This window comes from Asterias rubens, chromosome 6 (genome assembly GCF_902459465.1).
Source record: "Asterias rubens chromosome 6, eAstRub1.3, whole genome shotgun sequence".
NCBI lineage: Eukaryota > Metazoa > Echinodermata > Asteroidea > Forcipulatida > Asteriidae > Asterias > Asterias rubens.
The window spans coordinates 7,616,627-7,638,689 of NC_047067.1; the positions used below are offsets into that span (position 1 = coordinate 7,616,627).

Genomic DNA, 22,063 nt, shown 5'->3' on the forward strand with positions numbered 1-22,063 from the left:
CCCTGTAAGTTATTTGTAAATCTGTGAACTTTTTTTTTTTTTCTGTACCGAATGGGTCCAATGGCTTTAACCGTTCCGGAATCACACCAGATTTGTAACATCTGGTTGACCTCACGTTATAATAATTCTCTTTCTTTTGGTTATTTATTATTCCTTATAAATATTAATGCGCAATATAAATGCAGAAATTGAAAGGACAGCACCGAACTCGTTGACAAGAATTATATTTAAAAAAAAATTCCATAAAGTATGAAGCCAACTTGAAAGGAGAGTCTCACCATATATAGGATATCATAAACTGAACATATTTTTTTTAAAGTCTTGTTTAACTACAATATTCAAAGTATTTGTAATTATAAAAAAAAAACCACTATAATACACTTGACTAATATTTACAGTCTGAATTATTCGGAAAAGGGTCATCTCAAAGGAGAGTTTCTATGTTTAAATATTACATTGTTATTTATTCAGCCTTTTGGGGAATAAACAATAATGATTTGCATAATGTTTTGCAGTTTCTATATTACCACTAGTGCATATACAGAGATTTTGGGGCTTCTGAGAGTAGTTGTCGAAAGAGCTGCAAGTGGTTGCCTCCCCCATCCCCCCCCCCCCCAAAAAAAAAAGAACTTGACACATTTTTCTATTATGTAATGTAGAAGAAGAAGAAACAGTGCGGTGCACTTGGGATCACGACCAATCAACTTGTCTAATGTTAATCATGGAACTTATAAATCAGTTTTTATGGTAAGTTTACATTTGTTGTCATATTACAGTATTGTTACAACACAATAAGTAGGCACTAAGTTAAATATATATATACCGGGTTTACCGGGTATAGCAGACAACATTGCAGACGGTGCAAAACAACATTATGATGTATGGTGGACACAATACTGTTGGACACTATTAGCTTTGGGCAAATTTGTCTGTATACATGTACACCCAAACCAAACAGTGCACACCTATATAGTGTACGCCATAACTCAAAAAGGCTAACGGCCACAGAAAGCACTGAAAACCCACGAATTTACATCCAGATGGGCATGCAATGATGCCGTCGAAATAGGTGGCGGTGTTGATGGCCCGTTGAGATGCACGGCTGTGTAGCTGCTGCAGGAAGACTAATTAAAACTGGAGGATGTATATGACGGATTGTTCAACAGGACTAGAATCATTGGGCACCCGGGACGTGTACGATGAGCTCGGCTACGCTAGACGCTTCTCCAGCCGTATTTACCGCTTTAACCATGTACTCTGCATCGTCGTCCTCGATGACGTTCTTGATTATAAGACTACAAACGCCATCACTGTCAAACTCCATCAGAAACCGACTGCTCTCGTCGAGTTCCTCGTCGTCCTGGTACCACGTGATTTCCGGTTCCGGTTCCCCTTCGATGTGACAGTCGAAACGTGCACAGTCTCCTTCGAACACCATAGCGTCGATGATATCCTTGCTGAATTTTGGCGGGAAACTGCGCCTAGCAACGTCAGGCGAATCGTCTGCTTGCATCCTGCTCGAGGACGACTCGGAGTCTACTTTGTCCTGATTATTAACGAAACCGTTGACCGCACTCCGTGATTTCTCTTCGCGATCGCTAGGCAATTGCTCCTCATTGTCACTAGAGTCTTTAAGACGCTCTGCTATTCCACGATCCCTACTTACTCCCTTTCTCACATCATCAATTGTCTGTTTAGCTTGAAAACCTCCACTTAGAGTTTTGTCCGTGTTAGCACTACCACCGTTTGCATCAGTTCTCACAGGCAAATCATCGTTCTCCCGTTCTGCCCTACAGTCACCATTGTTCTCGTCTTCCTCAAGGTGAAGAACACGGGAGGTTTTCTTGGTGTCTTCAGCTTCTTTCCTGAGTGCTGTCTTAAGGAGACTATGTGTGGGTGAACCGGGACGCATTGCAGCCCCAGCTTGGTCGCCTGATTTTTTCAGTCCAGCGAACATCGTTAGGGAAGCCATGCGACCTATTGCCCTAACTGCAGTGGTAGTTTTCTGTAAAATATACACAGAAAGAAACGATCGTTTAAAAAAGTGGCGACAAAGAAAGTCAACCAATAGCAGCTTCTTTTCTTCTGCCAAGCTACATGCATATCCATTACTTTGCTTACATAAGGCTGGCAAGCTACTATCAACAAAAGAAATAAAATTCAGTCATACACTCTTATTAATAGACGTTAATATGAACAGTGACGATTTGAAAATGTCCCTATAAGTTTTCCATGGAAAGACATAATGAATGATTTAAGAATGTTGAATTTAAAAGACTGATGTAGTGACAACTTCAAACAGAAAAGGAAATATTTTCTTGAAGTGTAGTTTCCGCACAAGCTTCAAATGTTGCAATTTGAGTGTAATGATATGGTGAAACAGTTGTTGAACTTAAAGCAAATTTAACTTGCTATATAGTGAGCCATTTTGAGATATGATAGACACAATTCTATGACACTATTAGGTTTGAGTAAGTCTGTAGTACACCCAAACCAAACAGCGCACTCCCACAGTGTCCATCATATCTGAAATAAAAAAAATGGCTAAAGAAGGTTTAGTCTAAATATTTGTAAACGTGCTACTGCTCTTTTTTGTTTTCGATTAAGGTCTAATTTGCAAAATATTACTTAAAGGCAGTTTTCTTTTTAAAACTGACGATCAGTAGAGTTAAAGACAAAGCTGAAATAGATCTATTGACTAAAATACAAGTATGAAAACGCTATCTTTAAAGGAGGCAAAAGCAGAGCAAGATCGGATATAAACTTCTACATAAGAATGAATGATTCAAGTATAGTAAGTTGGAAAGAGATTCCCACACGTAAATCGAAGTTTGTTACAACAGTTGTATTGGTATTTACCATATAAATGTATCACATAATGTTCAAGTCTTCGTTTTGGGAAACTAATGTGTGCAACCATTTGCTATTAATTAGACATACATTCAGCTTTCTTTTTGGTGTAATCTAACTGCAGTTTGCCGTACACTCATGTTACATTGTATATTTTGAACCATTTGTACATAATTGTGTATATTGTTTACGTTGAGGGCGTAGGCCTACACAGCATGAAATCATACGCCACAGTCTGCGGGAAGCCATGGGTTTTCAATCATTAGTTTTTGTTTCGTTTTTTTCCCTTTCTTTCCCAACAACCATTGCTTGCAAGTGAAACTCTAAGGGTATAAAATTTGTTTGAATCTGCTTTGTATTACTCGCAAATGTACCACTATATCTAATTTGGAGCTATAAGAAGTTTGCAGTAAAGCACCATCGACGGTAGTACCATCTACATTGTAGGTGTTAGTTTTATCTATAGAGAATTAAGAGGAGAATACTCGAGTACTCAAAGCGACACCTATCGTAAATATAATGCAACTATTGAGCCGCTGCTGTTACCAGTGTTAATTGACTCTACAACTTGCGTCATTGATAGATGATCTCCAAGCAACTTACGCTTAAACTCAGAGTAAAACGACGTTTTTACGAGCACAACCCTTTCAAAGTAAGTGTAAAAAATAGAACCAAATGATTATCAATGATATGTATCCTATATCACTCAGGTGGCAAAACGGTTTTTGTAAGCAAGTTGTGTGTCAGTGCTTTATTTCCCCGGTTTTGCTGTTAATTTTCAATCATTTGTGATTCATGCATTCAGCCCAAACTGTGATGTGCGTTGGGGTACACAGGCTTAAAACAGGGGGGTGTGGGGGGGGGGGGTGGGGGTGGGGGGGGTGGGGGGGTGGCCAATTCCAAAAGTTTGATTTGTTATAAAGTTCATTTTTACTGTATTATAATACCGCTGTAGAGGTGAAGTTGAATCGAATTGTATTGGTATCATCAGCGAGATAGAACAACATTATGAGCATTATTTTTGTGGTTTTTGTTGGCCTTTTTTCAGGGGAAGGGTCACAATTTTCAGGATGGATTAGTTCAATCTCATATTAGCGATGCATTCAAAAATTAAATCAAACGGAAGCAAAATGTAATTATACTATAGAGGGAACAGCGTTTTTTTGTTTTTTTTTCAACGAACAAATTTGGTGTACATTTTTTAGGTAAAAGTTTGAGAGTAAAGCTTAAATAGACAAAGCTTATTATAAAACTTGGAAAAGATGCTATTTCAGAAGTTCCTACATGATAAATCAGAATTAATTCAGACTTCCAGCATAGTTAGAACCAAATTAGCTTTAAGTCTTAATCAGTTGATCATGATATCTCGCGTCTAGATAAGACATACAAATTTATATTCATTTTGGTTTTCACCAATACACCGATGTGTGTAAGCACTGTATGCTCAGTACTTTCCCGAGTCCTTTGAAAAAAATATCACAGGCATGTTACTCAGGTGGGATTCGAACCCACGACCCTTGCAACTCTAGAGCAGTGTCTTACCAACTAGCCTACCGAGATTGCCCGGTAGCTAGAGGCAGTTTGAATCCTGTGTTTTGGCGGTGGGTACCGCAACGATATAATAGATATAAATTTAACAATGTATATTCTATACCCAAATTATTTGCATTCTCAAAATAATATTTCATCGCATAAATAAATCTTCAACATAACCGAACATAAAGTTTTCCAGGCAAACGTAGCATTTCATGATTTGAGGTGCGGACGGCTTTCGGTGTTATAAAAGAAAAGTGGGGGTAATAAACAGAAATCGAATCTACTGAAAACACACGTTAATAAAATGATAAAATAATGAGGTTAGGTTAGAACTCTCGAGTTGTTGAACTCATTCAAGTTGAGAGAGTAATTTTGTTAATAACGTTCCACAGCAACAGTTTTTAGTCTGGCTCCTCAAGAATGTGTCGGACTTGCCTTGGACTCGTTGGAATTGGGGGAAAGTCACTCCAAAGCCTCAACCTGATGAAAAAGGTAAATGACCAGGAACAAAGACAGAGAGCTTAAATCCTCATACTTGGGCTTACTAAAGCACGTTACAAATGTTAGGTATATTAACAGTGGACACAGTACACTTACAACGCTAGGTCATTACGTTAAGAGAGGTGGAAAAGCACTGGACACTGTTGGTAATTAATCAAAATAGTTGTCAGCATAAACATTTGGCAACAAGCAATGGAGAGCTGTTGATAATATAAAACATTGTGAGAAACGGCTCCTTCTGGAAGTAACGTTTTTGAGAAAGGGGGTAACTTTTCACTCAAATATTTCAGGCCTGGAGCCTTTTACTATGCGTCTTAAAGTACACAAGTTTGTGCAACAGTTTTTCTGTTGTTTTTCTTTCATTATTCTTGTTCAACTTCGATAACCAATTGAGTCAAAGTTTTCACAGATATTTTTGTTATTTTCTTCATACTGGTCTTTGACAATTACCAAACTTGTCCAGTGTATTTAAAGGGAGGGGATGGTGTTGGAAATAGGTTGGGGGGGGGGGGCAGCAGGTGAGAGGGCTGTGCGAGGGTGGGATGGGATGTGCTGTGATGTTTCGGCCTCCCTTCCATTTTCAACTTCTGGACAGCCACTGACAGATCCTGTAAGTTGAGACTTTAATGAGGCAAATACAAATAATTTGCAATAACATAAATCAGTGGTTGTTATATTCTGTAAAGTAGTTATATTAACGTTGGCATTACGAAATAACCACATTTATTATTTAACAGAATAAAAGTTGGCAGTTTGTTAAGTACTCATCCATTTTTAAATACTCGATCCCTGAAAAGGTTTTTTGTGGTAAAAATATGGCAATTTATTGTCGTTTTCCAATACTATTTCAGTTAGTTTTCTGGTAGATGGTTTTCTATCCAGCAGAAGTGGTATGGTGTGCCAGAAGATTCTCTGGTGTCCTCCCCAAAAACTATGGTCCCCTCATATGGCAAAATGTGTACAAACTTCTTCTGATAGCGCCCTCTTTTGAATTATCCTCCTCAAGCCCATGTTAATTTCCCATTAAATGAGTAGCAGAATCTCAAGGGACACAAGCATTACTGGAGCTCTGTGTATTACATCGAACCACACCCTTTTGGTTAACCACAACATATCCGGAAAGCAATCTATTTTCTGTCCATCAAAATTACCACTGTGCCACTGTCTTAGTGCTTTTCAGTTGGGAATTTCTTTTCTTCTAAATCGATTTAAAAAAGGGAATCCTTAAAACAAGTCTTGAATTTTTTTGAGGATGGCAAATCTATACTACATAAACAAAAAATGCATCCGGATAGTGTGTATTTCCAGCACAATCCGTCATCCTGGCAACCTTGGTTTTACATTATATTCACAAGTAAGCAACCTGCGTAATGCAGTCCGCAAAGACACACTGCTGTATTATTTACCTGCCACCTGCGTCTAGCCACAAACTTCTTGAGTTTGGCTGTAGACAGCTGTGTTGCTTTCATTGTCTTAATATCTTTGTTAAGCCAAGTGTGTTGAAGACATTCAGTCACCTCCATTCGCTTTCTGGTAAAAGGAAAACAAAAAATATTCCAGGCATAAATATCAATGTTTATGGACAACTGACAAAAGTAATTATACACACGTATTTTGTTTCCTTAAAGATACAAATGTGAGGTTATCGAGAGCAGTACTCAAGAGAACATTTTTTCGTCTGAAAGTGTCAAAGTTTAGGTCTTTTTGAAGACACTTACTTATTTTTGACAAGTGACAAAAGTAATTATAAGCACCGTACATTGTTTTCTTAAACAAATGAATTTGAGGTTTCAAAAAAAAAGCTGAATATTAATGTCATATCAGAACCAGTCCTCAAGAGAAATAATTTCCGTCTTAAAGTGTCAAAGTCAAAGTCTTCAAGTGCTTTTAATAGCATTTGAAGGCTCGAAACACAGTTACTTATTTTATTTCGCTTGCTGATTGCAAAAACCCTTTGATAAACCGATTTTTATTAACCCCTAAATTGTGTTAATCGCCCCCCCCCCCAAAAAAAAAAAACAACCCAATGTTTAGTAAAAAGTCTTTGGATCGCACATTTCAGAAACCTTTTCTTTAAGAAGCTGTAAAACTATGTGGACAATCTTTGGTCGCATTTTCTTAATTGTTTACAAAACCCCTCCTTTTTTTACACATTCATTGTACATAATGCAAAATATTTTGTATTATTTAATTTCTCTCCTTAAAAACAGCAAAGACAACCTGTGTTTCTCTCGATTCTAGTTTATATTGTTTGATTTATTCAGTAAATGTGATATATCTGGTGGAGAATTTCTACTTTGAGTTGAACTTACTCCTTTCTCTTGATGAGTAGTTTTTCAATGAAATCTTTAGATTCTTCTGAGATATCGTCGAAAGCCTCATCGTCGAAGTCCCACTCGGCCAGCGTGACGTTACTGAGGGTCTCTGCGTCGTTGTCTCCCATGAACGGAGACAGTCCACTCAACCTGTCAGAGGAACACACTCAGGAACATGAGTCTAAATTTTTACAACATACGGCTCTGTTTAGTTTAAATGTCATCACATAGTTGAGTACAAGTTTGACGAATTATTAAAGGCACTAGACACCTTTGGTAAAGACGATAATTCTCACTTGGTGTATCCCAACATGCATAAATAACAACTGTGAAAATTTAGGCTAAATTAGTCATCGAAGTTGCAAAAGAGTAATGAAAGAAAAAACACCCTTGTTGCACAAATTTGTGTGCTTTCAGATACCTTAAAAGGCTTCAGGCATGAAGTTTTTAAATATTTTAGTGGAAAATTACCTCTTTCTAAATAACTTTGAACCAATATTAAAGCACTAAATGACAAGAGATTTTGCGATCTACATAAAATATATATATTATCCAAATCGCTTAAGAAAATTGTATGTTTCTTCAGAAATAAAAGAGATTTGAAAACTAAACAACACATTTTGGATATTAAAAAGATAAATACATTTAAATATAGGGGTGTATTTTTAATTCTTACAAAATGTAACAGATAACGCCAATACTCCACAAGTCGGTTGCATAGCCAATCAGTTCGTAGTTAATCACTTCCGGTGCAACAAACTCCGGTGTGCCAAACATGACCTTTGTGTTCTTGGTCGGGTCGAACTTCCGGGCCAGGCCGAAGTCGATCAGCTTGATACGGCAGCCGTGTGTGTCCACACACATCACGTTCTCAGGTTTGAGATCGAGGTGGAGAATGTTCTGGTCGTGCATGTAGTGAACGCCTGCGCAGATTTGACGCATGAATTTAATGGCGTCCTTCTCGGTTAGGACGAAGTCGTCGTCGATGACACGCTCGAAGAGTTCACCACCAGCAATGCTGAAAGAAGACATTTAATTGAGTTTTAGACGGTTTGAAGTTTTTTGTAAACAAGATTTTGGCCATAACATGAATATGTACTCACTTTGAAAGAAGATAAAACCTGTAGAAGTTTCAGCGTTGTTATTTAGCATGACATGTCATCAATGTTGACTATCCTCAAAGAATTAGTGAACATCGATTTCATTTATAACACAAGTTTGTTCTCTCGAAAATAATCTGCTTACAGACTGCAAAGCGCACACTTTAAAAGTTGAAAGTTTAAAATATTTATCGTGCTTTGTTTTACTCATTTCCCCAAAACTACAGCACATCAACAAGTAATATTTTAAATGAGGCTCTCTACCATCACTATCTTCAAACTGTGTAAGTTTAACGTAAATCTGTGGGCACTGTGTGTGTTTTGTGTCCTACAAAAAGTACCAAAACCCTGTAAATGATTAAACCCCAGGGGACACAACTTACAATTCCATGACCATAATGATTTGCTTGGGTACTTCAAAGGCATCTACACACTGTAGCAGCTTTGGATGGTGCAGTTCGTTCATGATCCGGATTTCGGATCGCACAGACTCTCGATCGGACGGTTTCGTCTTGATGAATTTGGCGGCAAACGTCTTGCCGGTTGCTTTCTCAATGCAGCGGTACACAACGCCGAAACGCCCTCTGTCGGTAACAATATGAAATAGTTATGATAATGGTAGAAATACATTTGGGTGGAGTTTCAAACTTTGCATGGTGGAATAAAACCAAAAGAGGTCTTGGTTCTGTGTTCGTTAATACGTGCATTATTTGTAAAAGTTAAGAAGAAAAAATAACACCATTTTGATCATGATGACGTATCGTTACGTACTTGCCAACTTGTTCCTTGATGTTGTAAAGGTCGCCGACCTCCTTGTCAGTTCGTATCGTGACGTCACCGTGTACGATAAATTCGTCAATGTCATCTGCAACAAATTAATTGTGAGTACTGCTTACTGCCGAACGCTCAACACTTTTAAACAAAAAGACTGCAATCTTACTCTATGGTTGATCCTACTTACAATTTACATCTGAATTACATGAAAATATGTAAACATATGAAAGGGAGAAAAAACGAATCCAAAGCGAAAAAAAGTTAATCGTTAGACACTATACATAAACGTTTTAACATAGGCCGTTTTCGAAACCAAGGCTCGAGCTTGGTCTAGGGCTGGGTTTAGGCTCCGTCAGATATTTAAAAAAACGTGTGTTTTACTGGTGATGCTGGTTTCGGGGTTTCGGCAAGACTCACCATCAGACTCGCCACTATGCTTCTCCTCTTTCACACGCGGGGCTTCGTCAACAGTCAGCACCGGGTCCGACACTTGGCTCGGCTCGCTGATACCGTGCACGTTCTCTGCACTGACCCGGAACAGATACTCCACTTCCGGTTGCAGGTCAGTGATGACGTGTGACGTGTGGGTGGTTGAGGTCAGAGGTTGCCACTTGTTGTCATCGTCTGCACGACACATCTCGATGACGTAACCAATGATGCGGCTGCCACCGTCGTACGAGACGACCGACCATGACAGGGTCAACGAGGTACTGGTGACGTCAGAAGCTGTTGGATTCCCGGAGGGTGGGTCTGGTTTATCTGGTTGTAAAAACAAATTAACATTTGATTGTCACTCTCTAAATTGTGTCTTCAACAGCCTTCTCTAAGGTAGCAGTTAGTGGTTTTTTTTATTTTTTATTATTGAAATAGTTGGAACCTCCACCAAATCATCACGTCAGAACCGAGAGTTTACGAATGAAACTTTTAAGGGTATCTCGCAGCAACTCCCAAATCTTTGGAGGTATTTTATTTAACTGAAAGTTTACAGACAATTTTGAATTTGGTCATAACCATGAACCATCAACAATTAAAAGGTCTATTATCTCACTCACCTACTACACTGACTGATATTTCAAAGCTATCCATCCCAAACTCATTGCACACGTTGATCGTATATCTCCCGGCATCCTCTTCACTCGCCTGACGGATTGTCAAGGTTGCCGAACTTTCCGTCGCGTCCATTTGTTTCCGATCGCTCTCCTCAACCTCCTTCCTGTACTTACTCCACGTGACTTCTGGGTTTGGGCTGCCGGCAATCTCGCAGGAGATCCTGGCTGTCTGACCCGAGATGACCTCGATGCTCTTGGGGCCTGACTCGATTTTGGCCGGCACTGTTTAGAGAGAGAGAGAGAGAGAGAGAGAGAGAGGGGGAGAGAGGGAATGAGAAATAAACATAAGGAGAAATATACTTGTCTTCTATCAGATGATTTAGTTTTGCTTTGCAGATTGGATTATTAAAGAGGAATTGTGTGTAGATCTGGAAACAAAAAAAATAGTGCAATTATATTTATTTCTCGTTGAAGCTATGCGCAACATCTGTACTTTTATTGATCTTTTGATGCAGCAGCATTTCACAAAATAACCTGAGTATTTTTGTTAATTTTAATGATAATGAAACACATTACTTATAAAGAAAAAGAGCACAGATGTAGTTTGAAACCATACATATACATAAGCCTATAGTATGCTGTCACTTTGCATGAGCTAAATGCATGGCTGGGCACGATTGAATAAATAAATAAACAATTATACAAACTGTAATTGTTCCTATCGTGGCAATATTTCCATCTGCCCCATATCACTCTTTATAACCCTGGGCATCATTACAAAGCAGAAATAGTACACAGAATCTATTAATGACACAACAATCCACCATTAGTATTAGTTCAATTTATGGTGTGTATTAGAGCATTTAAATGGACTCCAATTTCCCCACAAATCAATGATGAATAACACCTTTAAGATATCATGCATTGAAATAGAACCATTTAGTACTTCAAGATTAAATACAGTTTGCACCCAGAGCAATCTATCTGGTTCAATGCAATTATGTGAACTGCAAGTGTCGTTGAACACTGTGGTTCCCTGAAAAATATAGGCGGGGTTAATATGCCATGGGCTCACGGGGAGGAGGGGGGGGGGTGTTTGGAATCCGATTATTTCGGTTAAGCCACTTTCTTAAATTTGGTCGGCAGACTATACATCCGGTGTCTTCACGTTCTGATCCAGTGTTATCTCCATCTATATCCCCTTCCCGCCCAGGAGATTTACCCCCTTCACCTGTCGGCAACTCAGTGTCAGCCATTTCTCAATTTGCTTAAATTTCTGTATATGTGTTTTGGGGTGTACAGTCCAGTCGCAGACTTTAATTAACCGGATGGAAACACCAGCTAATCTTTCCAATCATGGCTGGATTCAGGAGGGAGGGTATTTACCCTTGTTACGGGCTGAAATATCAAACTCCCAGATATATAATCAAGTACCATGGGATTGTGGACACATTCAAAAAATCTCTTTTTTTCTTCTGTTTTTCATTTTTGTGTAGGTTTTTTGTTCGGGATGCAAGTTAATAAGAGCTTTTGGGGATTGAAACAAGTTTTTTTTCGTTTGTAAAACTCAATGATGTTAATAAATTTCAACGAAAAAGCCAATCCAGTCAACTTAGTTTTAACCCCATGACGTATAACGTTTGCACAAGCACGAGTCCAAATGGATATTGGTAACACTCACAGTTACTAAGCAAAATAGTAGCAGGGCACCAGTATATACAATGTAAATGACATGTAATTTGTCTGGTAACCTGCCTCGGCTAAGCAATATTTTCCCATTATAACAATTTGGTGTTAGTTTTACAAATACTGCTGTCTAAAATATTATATATGTTTCTTTAAAGCCATCTTAACATTTCAATGTACATTTTAACACAACAAAAACAAAAACAAATGTAAGTACTGGGCAAGAAGTAGAAATATAAAAAATGTCTTCAAAGTCGGCAAAGTAAATCGGCAACACAATCGGCAAGTTAGACATAATACTACAACAGTAGAATCAAGATATGTCGTTGCACAGCATATTAGCTTTTATATCTGACAGGATGCTGCATATACATTATGCTTTGAAGTGCTGATCATATCGAAGCACAGTATGACTCCTGTACGTTATTGGTCGGATGAACACAGGGAGGGAAAACAAATTAAAAATAACCACAAAGCATAGAAACTAAGCTTCCAAACACTGCGGTTCAGATGTGATGCATAATCCAGATTAAAATAACAAATTAGTTGCGAGACGAGCATGTCACATTGTAATGATTCGCTTTAAAAATAGAAAATATCACGAGAGACTATTTCAAACTGTGAGATATTTTAACAGAACTAGGTCTTTTGGAACCAACTTCGATAGCAACTGGTGCATGTGTTTTATCTAGAACACAAATTAGGCAAAAATAAGATTAATTTGTGATTGTGAATAATTTGGCATCATGCGGGTAAGCTCTAACTACCAGGATCAGCATCATTGTAATGTTTCCACATCGTTTTCGTAGCGAAAGATTCTTCAGAGTTAAGTTTCTTTGAATATAGACTTGCCCCAAGTAGGACGTTCGCCTTAAGTTGTGAAGTTATTAGCATGGACCTATGGTACTTAAGAATGGACAATGCACCAGACTCGACTGTATCAGAGTCTACTTTGAATTAGCCTGAACATCTGACGTCATTCTTCGAGTAAAGACAGGGGCCCATCACAGTCTAACTTTGAATGTGTTACTTTTAGAGCGCTGGGGCAGCAGATATACCACATAAATTTCATTTCGTTTACGAAGCTCTGAGCATGCGCACATTTCCGAAAACTGTTAGCTGCAAGGCCATATCCGAAATAGAGGCCTTGGCTTCGGCTTGACCTTCACGTTAACAGGCATAGAGTATAGGATGCACTTACCAATATCCTTAGCAACAGCCGCAGCCACAAATTTAACATGGATAAATCTGCTGCCACCTGGCATTCCCAAAGGTCTCCCACGATATGAACAGGCGCATAAAGCAATTGACTAATGTTGCTATGTTAGTGATAATAAATGCTTGCATAAAAGGGATCATTTGCGATCAATGTGATTGTGTTATGTCAGCATTATTTTGAATAGCAAGGGCTTACATCGCGAGCTTAAAAGAATCCAACATTTCATTCCCACTTTGAAATTAACCATAAGACCCAGTATGTCTATTCGACCGATACAATTCCCAGGGTTCGGAGCTCTATCAGCATGCGTCTTTTAGCTTGCTGTGCAAGAGTCACTCTTTTTCTCATTTCACGATATTACAAAGTGCATCGTCGTCTGCTATTAAAGAAAAGGGCGCGAAATGGGTGCCCAGTGGAGCGCGTGGACGTTTAAAATGTGCCACTCTCTCGACAGATGGTCATGGAATGATTTACATGCTCGCTCAGAAATATAATAAAATGAGTGTAGCATCTTTCATTTCAACCCTGGTGTGATGGGGCGTTTGTGCTGTAAGATGCAATTTTATTATAGCCTTTAATGAGAAATGGTGAACACTGCAGTAGTGCACTGTTTGGTTTGGATGTCTACAGACAAACTTATCCAAACCTAATATAGGTTTTCTCGGTCAATTTCGAGCAGCCAGTTTATGCACCAAGCTTTTTCTATTTCGCGCGAAATCAAATGCTAGTGAAAAGGGTCATTCGATTTCGTGTTATGATTAATCAAATGTAATGTTGCGTCATTCGATTTAACAAAATAATCATTCAATTTAACAATTAACCAAAGCAGCATTCAAATTCGCAGACGCTTCTTGAGGTGTGTGTGTCACGAAAAAGACTGACGATACGCTTAATTGAACAGAGTGTTAAAGGAATTTGACTCGACTCAAAATGAAATTGAATGGCCGAATTCTGAATTTGAAACGCAGTAACAACTGGAGAGGCAAAACTGCTTTAACTCGAACGCATGAAAATGAAATTGGCTGCTCATTTTCTTAATTTGACCGAAAAAACCTATAGTATCCTGGTTTTATGTCCACCATACCTCACAATGGATTATATTGTGTATAGTGCTCGTACAATTATGAATGTTTAGTCTATGGCGTCTTGTTCCTTAAGACAGTTTTCTTTCTAACATTGGTTGAACCAAAATTATAACGTTTCCATTGCGAATTCATGCTTCAAAATTATTCACATTTATTTCAATATTGTCAAAACAGAGCTTTACAGAAAAGAGCGAACAGAGTAGTTAAAAGGTTTGTACAGTCAATGAAATTGATAAGCCGATGCTTGTAGTAATCAGCCTGTGAACATACAAAGACGAATGGACAAACAGGGGACGTACGAATAGGAACAACACAAGATTACAAACCACAACAACGCTGAATTAATCTAAAATAAAAATGCTTATGGTGAAAGGTAAAATCTTATTCCCAGCAATTTATTCCCAGCTCATTGATCTATTTTTCAGCTCATTCTGCTGCGGACCCCACAATGTTCGTCATGACCTACTGCTAGCTTGAGGGGAAGGGGGGGGGGGGGCGGTGACAAGGCGCACATCGGCGCAACATACTGTGGCTTATGGCAATTTGGAAATGGGTTTTGTATGGCGTCAATGCTCTATCTATATTACATCATTGAACGAAGGAAAGAGTTCGTGCACTGTATGCATCGCAGGGTAGATGGGTCGGCCAATTTGAAGCTGGGGTTCGGGTTATAAACATGATGGTTCATCGATTTTTCTCTTCCTTTTCTGCTTCCTTTTTTGAGTCAGGATCCGACAGTGAAGCTCATAGAACCTCTGCAAACATTAACTCGTACTTTTCTGGATACTTTTGTTATGGAATCCTGAAAGAGATTTATTGGTGAACTGATGTCATTCATCAAACACTTTTTTAAATTAAAACAAACAAAAAGCAAACAAAATTCGTATCTTGAAGCAGAGAGGAGCTCATTTGAACTTTCCCTAATGCATAAGACCACTGCAAAATTGAAACTCAATCGAGTAAAGATATTTTTTTCAAATTGTTGTATAAAACGTTTTGATATTTTGAAACTCGATTCACGGAAGTTGTGGATGCCCAATCTAGGCGAGTGTGAAAATCTAATGTAGAAACATTCTAATCGCTTGCTTATTGCCCCATATACCAATTAATGAGCCTTATTTTGTTGTCTTGATCTGCTTGGTTCTTATTTTCTTGGGAGTGTGTTATCATTGAAGAAAACAAAAATGACAACTAAATAAACAGCACTGCTGTTCGCCCTACATCAAATAAAATTTTACGTAAAAGTCAATATTCAAAACGATATCTGTATCCTAAATTACAGAGCCGCCAATTTCACACCTCTTATCTCTGTGACAAATTTATTATTTTTCGTCTACCTAATATAGGCCTACCGTACCTCCAGTGCAAAATAAATAAATAATAATAAACATTCCTAAAAACTCCACATTTATATCACCCGGGTAGGTTATTGCACGTATGCTGTTGGGTGACACCAACGTGTCAATACCCGGAGGAAATAATACGAATTACAGGCGCCGTTTACAACGCGAAAAAGGTTATACCCTAAGGCGTCATAGGAATTCCGCTCAATCATTGTCATAGTTTTATTTCTATTACGGCAAAAATGTTAAGTAAAACACACATGGAGGGTAGAATATTATCTCCCCGGAGATCTGTATTTAACCCACAGCAGTGATTTCGATTTGGCGAATTATGATGGCACAATTTAAGCATGATGGTACAATATAGGCAAATAGGCCGTTATCACTACTGTACATCAGTAATGGTGCTCGATAATTTTTTATTTTTTTTTAAACAACGTTTAAGGAGTTGTGTTTCTGTGTAATATGAATCCACGAAAAAGACCGGCAATGTTTACATTGTTTCGTTTGCAGTTGTTTGTGGTGCTTGTTTTTTGTTGTTGTTTGTTTTTTTGTTTGTCTTAAGTAATTATGTGTTTGTTGTAAATTCAATGGAACAGCTCTTCATTTGTATATTGTTTTAAGATTGTTTTAAGCAATAAAGTTCCATTTGAAAAGTCAAAAAAGTGTTTGTTTGCTTGTTTGTTTGTTGTTGTGTGTTTGTTTGTTTGTTTGCCTAATTGTTCCTTTTTCCCTTGAATACGACAAGCCAAAGTCCTTTTCTCCCGCACTCAAATACTGACCCGGTTCACGGTAAGTAGAGCAACTCATACTTCCAGCTTCAAAGTCTCATACTTTCTTTATTTTAGTGTGTTTATTAACTATTTTCTCTACATCCTCTGTGCTTATAATTCTGCTTATCTGTGTAATATTTTGCATATTATGTTATATCTTGAGACGAGTGTATGAAATAAATGTTGACTTGAATTAAAAACAAATACATAATTTTTAGGGAAGTTTTAGTTTTTTTTAGGGAAGTTGAGACACTACGGTTCGCGGTAAAGTAGTACAGCTGACTGGGAGAAAGTGAACTTACAGATGATTGTATTATAATGTAATATGTCTGATCCCACTACTATAATACAACATAACGCCTGCCGCTCCAGTGCAGTCACATCAATTAAACCAATCAGTGACGACTGTTGGGATAACACGGGGATTTAAAGGGTTCAAGTACTTTTTGTACGACACAAAACACAAACTTCTACAGAATTTTACATTATTTTACACGGTTTCAAGATAATGGTGGTGTAAAGTTTCCCTTGAAGAATTACTTGCTGAGGTGCTATTACAATAGTTTTTGTAAAACAATCTCACGAAAATTAGTTTAGCATGTAAAACGGATTTACGCATCTCTCCTGAAAACATTGCTCTGTGATTTTTACTTATTTTTCTTTCTCATAACTTGACGACTATTGAAGCTGAAACTTCTGCAGGTAAATCATTTACATACATCTTCAATCACAGTGAGTATGGATTCATGTCATGGTCAAAACACTTGATCTACAAAGGGTACCAAATTCTTTTAAAGATATCACAAGCCACGGGAAAAACACGATGATTAAATTGAGTAATTATCGTGTATTATTTGAAGCTTGGCATGATGTGGAGAAATAGGAAGAAACTTTACATTTAAAAGTCAACTTGCGGGTACACATGGTTGTACCCGCAAGTTTACTATTTATTTATAGTTTCTTCTTATCATTCCGCTGATTGGGATTTATGGGCGAATCTTGAAGACCCATGGTTTGGCCATCTTACTTTTACCCATGCACATTCAATCAATGTAACCCAAAACGAGGCTGGAGATCGGAAATAGTCTGGTTCCTTCTTAAGAAATGATATGAAGAACGACCGTAAGTATTTGTGTACAGAACATGGAAGTGGGATGGGGGAACCTGACAAAAATGCCACACCCCAACACAGGTCTATACTATTCATAGTTTGCGCCCTGTTGGTTGCAGTCGGTTTAACCGTCATGGCATTTCTCAAGAACAGACACATTGCACATTGGGGGTTATTATATAGCTAAAAAAAAACAAAAAAAACATAGTCACACGAACCTTTTTATGAAAAAAAAACCCCAGAAAATTCTAATCCTAAGCTGTTATAAGTAAACACTCCAAAACGAGGTTAAACATTAATCAAAACACTGGTCCCAGATATTTCCCACCGAATAAAACTATCCGGACCATTTCAAGTTGATAACCCAAATTATCTGTTTATTCACACTATGCGATTTATTGTCGCCAATCTTGCACGGCCAGGACCTTTGTACAACCTCTGCCTAGGAGAATGTCTGTTATCAACACAGACAAGTTTTCCCACAAAAGAAAGACACCATTCCCAAAGGCGTTGGTTATTTTCTTTAATATATGGATATGTGTTTACCCTAATTTAGATTTTTGATTTTTCGATCACGAGGGAGAAGTCCACTCGCTCTCTTTACTAAGGCTCAAGGTACAGTGATGATAGGATGTAGAAAGGTTTTGCGGATGATAGGATGGGTGTGTGAAATGGCTGGGGCCTTAAGCATGACGTCAGACCCTCTCATGAAGCCCATTTACGAATTCCGAATCGGTCAAACCGATTCACAGTTATGGCAAGTTCTCATGACGATGACTAGACGATGACTAGAGCAAGCTAGTCGAAACGTTGAGACCAAACCCAATAACTGACTCCGCGGTAGTACAGTTGATTACGATCCTATAAGCTAAGTAGTAGTCCCAGCTTATTTCTTTACCATCCGCCCAGGTAATAGTTAATAAGCAGGACTGTTCTTTTCAGAACTTCGAAGTCTCCCGAAAACCAGAACAATCTACTCAGCGGTAGTAGATAAGCAAGACAGTTCTCTATGAACAAACTCTACCTGGCAAGTAGATACACACATGGTGTTACCGCAAACCAAATATATATTGATACCTCACCATGCAATGCCTCAAATCCTTATATAAGTTATGAGATAGTATTGAAAAGTGTGACGAATTGGTAAATAGTATGTCGGTTCACATTGTTTCATTTAAACTTGTTCCCGACTTGTTCCCGAGTTGTCCAGTTGTAATACGTTCGTATATGGGTGCCGTTTGGCGCTGTTTGTATAATATCGTGACGTAACACGGAGTGCCTGCTCAATGCATGATTGGTACGAAATTGTGGCTGCAATGTTCCAAAAGTGACCACCTAACTCACTGCATGTATTGGTGAAATTGAACTATATTCTGACAGCTATACATCACCATTTCATTCCTGGTACAAAAAAGCTAGGGGGCAATGAATGCAACTCTTTTATTTGTTAAAAAAAAAACGAGGTCGAAGTAGTGTACACGCAATTTAGTCTGGTTACCGTAGAGAGCAGTACATAATTTACACAAGCTTTGTATTCAGGGATTTAGACATGAGATGGTTAACTCCATGAATATGGCGTGTATAGTCAGAGTCAACGAAAATCCACCCCTTAAGAACATGTCTTCCGATTGACAAGCAAGCAATCGAGTTTTTCACGCACCATTGATATACAGATGTGGTTTTCTCCGTCACCAACTACACGTGTGAAGTGAAATTTCTTCATAATCAATGAGGTAGTCCGCTTGTGCTCGAGCCTCAGGATGACCCATTAAATGATCACCCAGAGTGCGCTTCTATTTCTAAATGGACTGACAGTGTTTTCAGTGAACGGTCTTGGAGTTTGATAGCGAAATTGAGCAAGTTGAGGAATGTAATAACTCAATTGATGTTGTATAGAAATTGGAATGTTCCGGACTTTACTTTTGCTATAGAAAGGGGGAAAAACAATACTTTAGCACAGTAAATTATTGCACCGAATAAACAGAGGCAGCTGGTCCAGACACTTTACGTTTGTTTTGTAGTTCTTCGAACGATCATCCATTCATTAAAATAATCCGGTATTTTAAAACGTGTTAGACATATCCTGGGAAAACCTCGGAACAATTGATGGATTGATAGGGGGGGGGGGGTCAATTTGATTGGTCTACCACATCAGGACGTAACCATTATTTACAATTTTTGAGGATGAACATTATTTGTGTCCACTTATCAATAAAAGTGCGCAACTGCATTTTGTGAAATGCCGTTTTCATTGCACCAAAATAGGGCCAGACTATCTTTCATGTCAGGTCCGGTTTGGAAGTTGATAGAAATAAGGAGGAAACAAGACGGCTGCACAATAAAAGGGAGTGTCCACTGGTTTAGTTTGGGCCAAAAGGTGATACCGACCCTCACGTGAGTAATTCGAACCTTAAAATCTCAGAGTAATTAAATCAGCTTTTGTTCCATCTTTACTGACATTCGTTATCATTCTAAGATTACAGCACCAGGTTGGTCCATGGTTTAGTTTGGGTCGAAATGTGATATCTCCAAATTTACAGAAGCCTCCGACCTTCACGTAAATAATCAAAATCTGGAAATCTCGGAATAATCAAATTAGATTTCATAATCTCGCAAGACATTGAACACATTAGTGGTAGTCCATCTACTGACGTCCGTTACCATTCTAACATTTACAAAACCAGCAAAGGTAGGTCCAGGGCTATAGTTGGGGTTAAAAGGTGATAACTCCAGGCCGAATCTTAAGACACCTCCAAACGTCACATGTTAATAATCCAAGTCTGGAAATCTAAGAATAATCAAATCAAATTTCATAATCTTGCAAGACATTACGTGGACACATTAATGGTATTCCATCTATACTGACGTTCGTCATCATTCTAACATAACAAGCGGGCTAAATAAACTAAGCATTGATGCCGTCTCACGTCACCATGTACACTAAATTGGATAAGGTGGGGATTACTAGCATCGTCTCTGTCATATCGTGTGTGTGCTTTCCCCACCGAGACTAATTTCTGAACAAGGTTAAAATCGCGGTTGACATCTCACGTCCATATCATTTAGGGGGATTTGTGATGCTCAAACGAGTTGGGCCTATAAAGTGCATTACGCTCGTCCACGCCAAGGAAAATTAACATGTGCTGAAAAAGGGGGTTTAACCGTTAGTCAGTAATATGAGAAATGTCTGCGACTATCGGCCTGACTGCAGGCACGACATGCAATGCATGACGTCAGACTGTTTTAAGGTGCCCATTTACGGATTCCCAATTCGGTGAATACATTTGAGATTATGATAAATGTGTAATTATTGTTGTGGACTTAAAAGGCACTTTGAAAATGCCCAGTCTGAAATAAACGTTATAATTCCCCCCTTTTTTTCCAATTGTTATGAGGCCAACATCAAAGTTTGAGAAAAACAAACCGATTGAATGCACAGTTGAATTTGGCAAAGCAACTTAGTTGTTGAATATACAGTAAAAAAAGTTATATCAGTCCAGTGAGCTCATTTAGGCCTATATTAATATTTCTTAAAATGCGAAAATATAATTTTGTAACGACTGAATAACAAGTCGTTAAAACCTTGCGTAACAATCCCTTTGTATCATAAATCACAGACCGACACAAATGATGAAGCGGTTGTAAACACTAAACGACTTTGAATTGATGACGATATTTTTTTTTGTTTAACCCACAATTGCCGTATGAAGTATGGGTCCATCTTTTCACCCCACTTTCAGAATCGAATCCCACCAAAGAAAGTGAATACAAATCCACATAATATGAGTACCTGCTATTCACGGTGTACTAATGACCCACCAAAGTGACTCCTTGAGGTAGCGAGAATGATGGTGCATTGAATCATATTGGTTTTTGAATGCCATGTAAATTAATCACCATCATCTAGTTTTTAATGAAAACACCATTCGACCCACCCCCAACGTATTCATCAAAATCGGGTGCCTGATCAAATTTTAAAAATAACAAATTACACATCAAAACAACTTGTATACAAAAAGAAAAATGTGTCTATCAAAACATTCGTGGAAAATTTGTTACATGACTTTCAAGCTATTACCACAATCTTTAATTTTTTCTCTTAAATCCCTTCTCTTCTCTCGATTTGTCTTTAAATTCTGCCGATCTAACCCCAAAATTACTTTATACTACTTTTTGAAAGACAATGGACACTATTGGTTATTGTCAAAGACCAGTCTCCCCATTTGCTGTATCTCAACATAGGCCTAATGCATAAAATATCAAACCTGTGAAAATTTGAGCTCAATTGGTCTTCGAAGTTGCGAGATAATAATAAAAGAAAAAACACCCTTGTCACACGGAGTTGTGTGCTTTCATATGCTTGTTTTCGAGACCTCAAATTCTAAATCTGAGGTCTCGAAATCAAATTCGTGGAAAATTACTTCTTTCTCGAAAACTACTCCACTTCAGAGGGAGCCGTTTCTCACAATGTTTTATACTATCAACCTCTCCCCATTGCTCGTTACCAGGTAAGGTTTTGTGCTAATAATTATTTTGAGTAATTACCAATAGTGTCCACTGCCTTTACAGGAGGTCAATACATTTGGTAATAACATTTGCACTAAAAAGAAAAATACAAAGACTCGCAAACACAACCTCAGAGTATGTTAATTTAAGCAACCGGTGAGCTATAAAAAAATTATCACTCGTTGGTTTGGAACATTCTTGACAAACTTAATAAT

The 22,063-nt window shown here is 38.1% G+C and overlaps 1 protein-coding gene across 2 annotated transcripts in view; it reads right to left on the minus strand.

Annotated features, from left to right (window-relative positions):
* Window positions 1-22,063, minus strand: part of LOC117291184 (myosin light chain kinase, smooth muscle-like) — a 99,423-nt gene continuing 77,360 nt past the window's right edge. The window contains exons 21-28 of one of the 2 annotated variants that reach the window (XM_033772763.1): window positions 10,129-10,407; window positions 9,494-9,835; window positions 9,074-9,167; window positions 8,686-8,886; window positions 7,879-8,220; window positions 7,200-7,352; window positions 6,294-6,417; window positions 1-2,005 (exon numbers count right to left, since the gene is read on the minus strand). In XM_033772763.1, the coding sequence (XP_033628654.1) occupies window positions 1,175-2,005; window positions 6,294-6,417; window positions 7,200-7,352; window positions 7,879-8,220; window positions 8,686-8,886; window positions 9,074-9,167; window positions 9,494-9,835; window positions 10,129-10,407 (2,366 nt within the window). In that variant the 3' untranslated portion in view covers window positions 1-1,174. Of the gene's footprint in view, window positions 2,006-4,441; window positions 4,867-6,293; window positions 6,418-7,199; window positions 7,353-7,878; window positions 8,221-8,685; window positions 8,887-9,073; window positions 9,168-9,493; window positions 9,836-10,128; window positions 10,408-22,063 lie in introns of those variants that run through there. The other variant, XM_033772764.1, reaches the window with a different exon arrangement.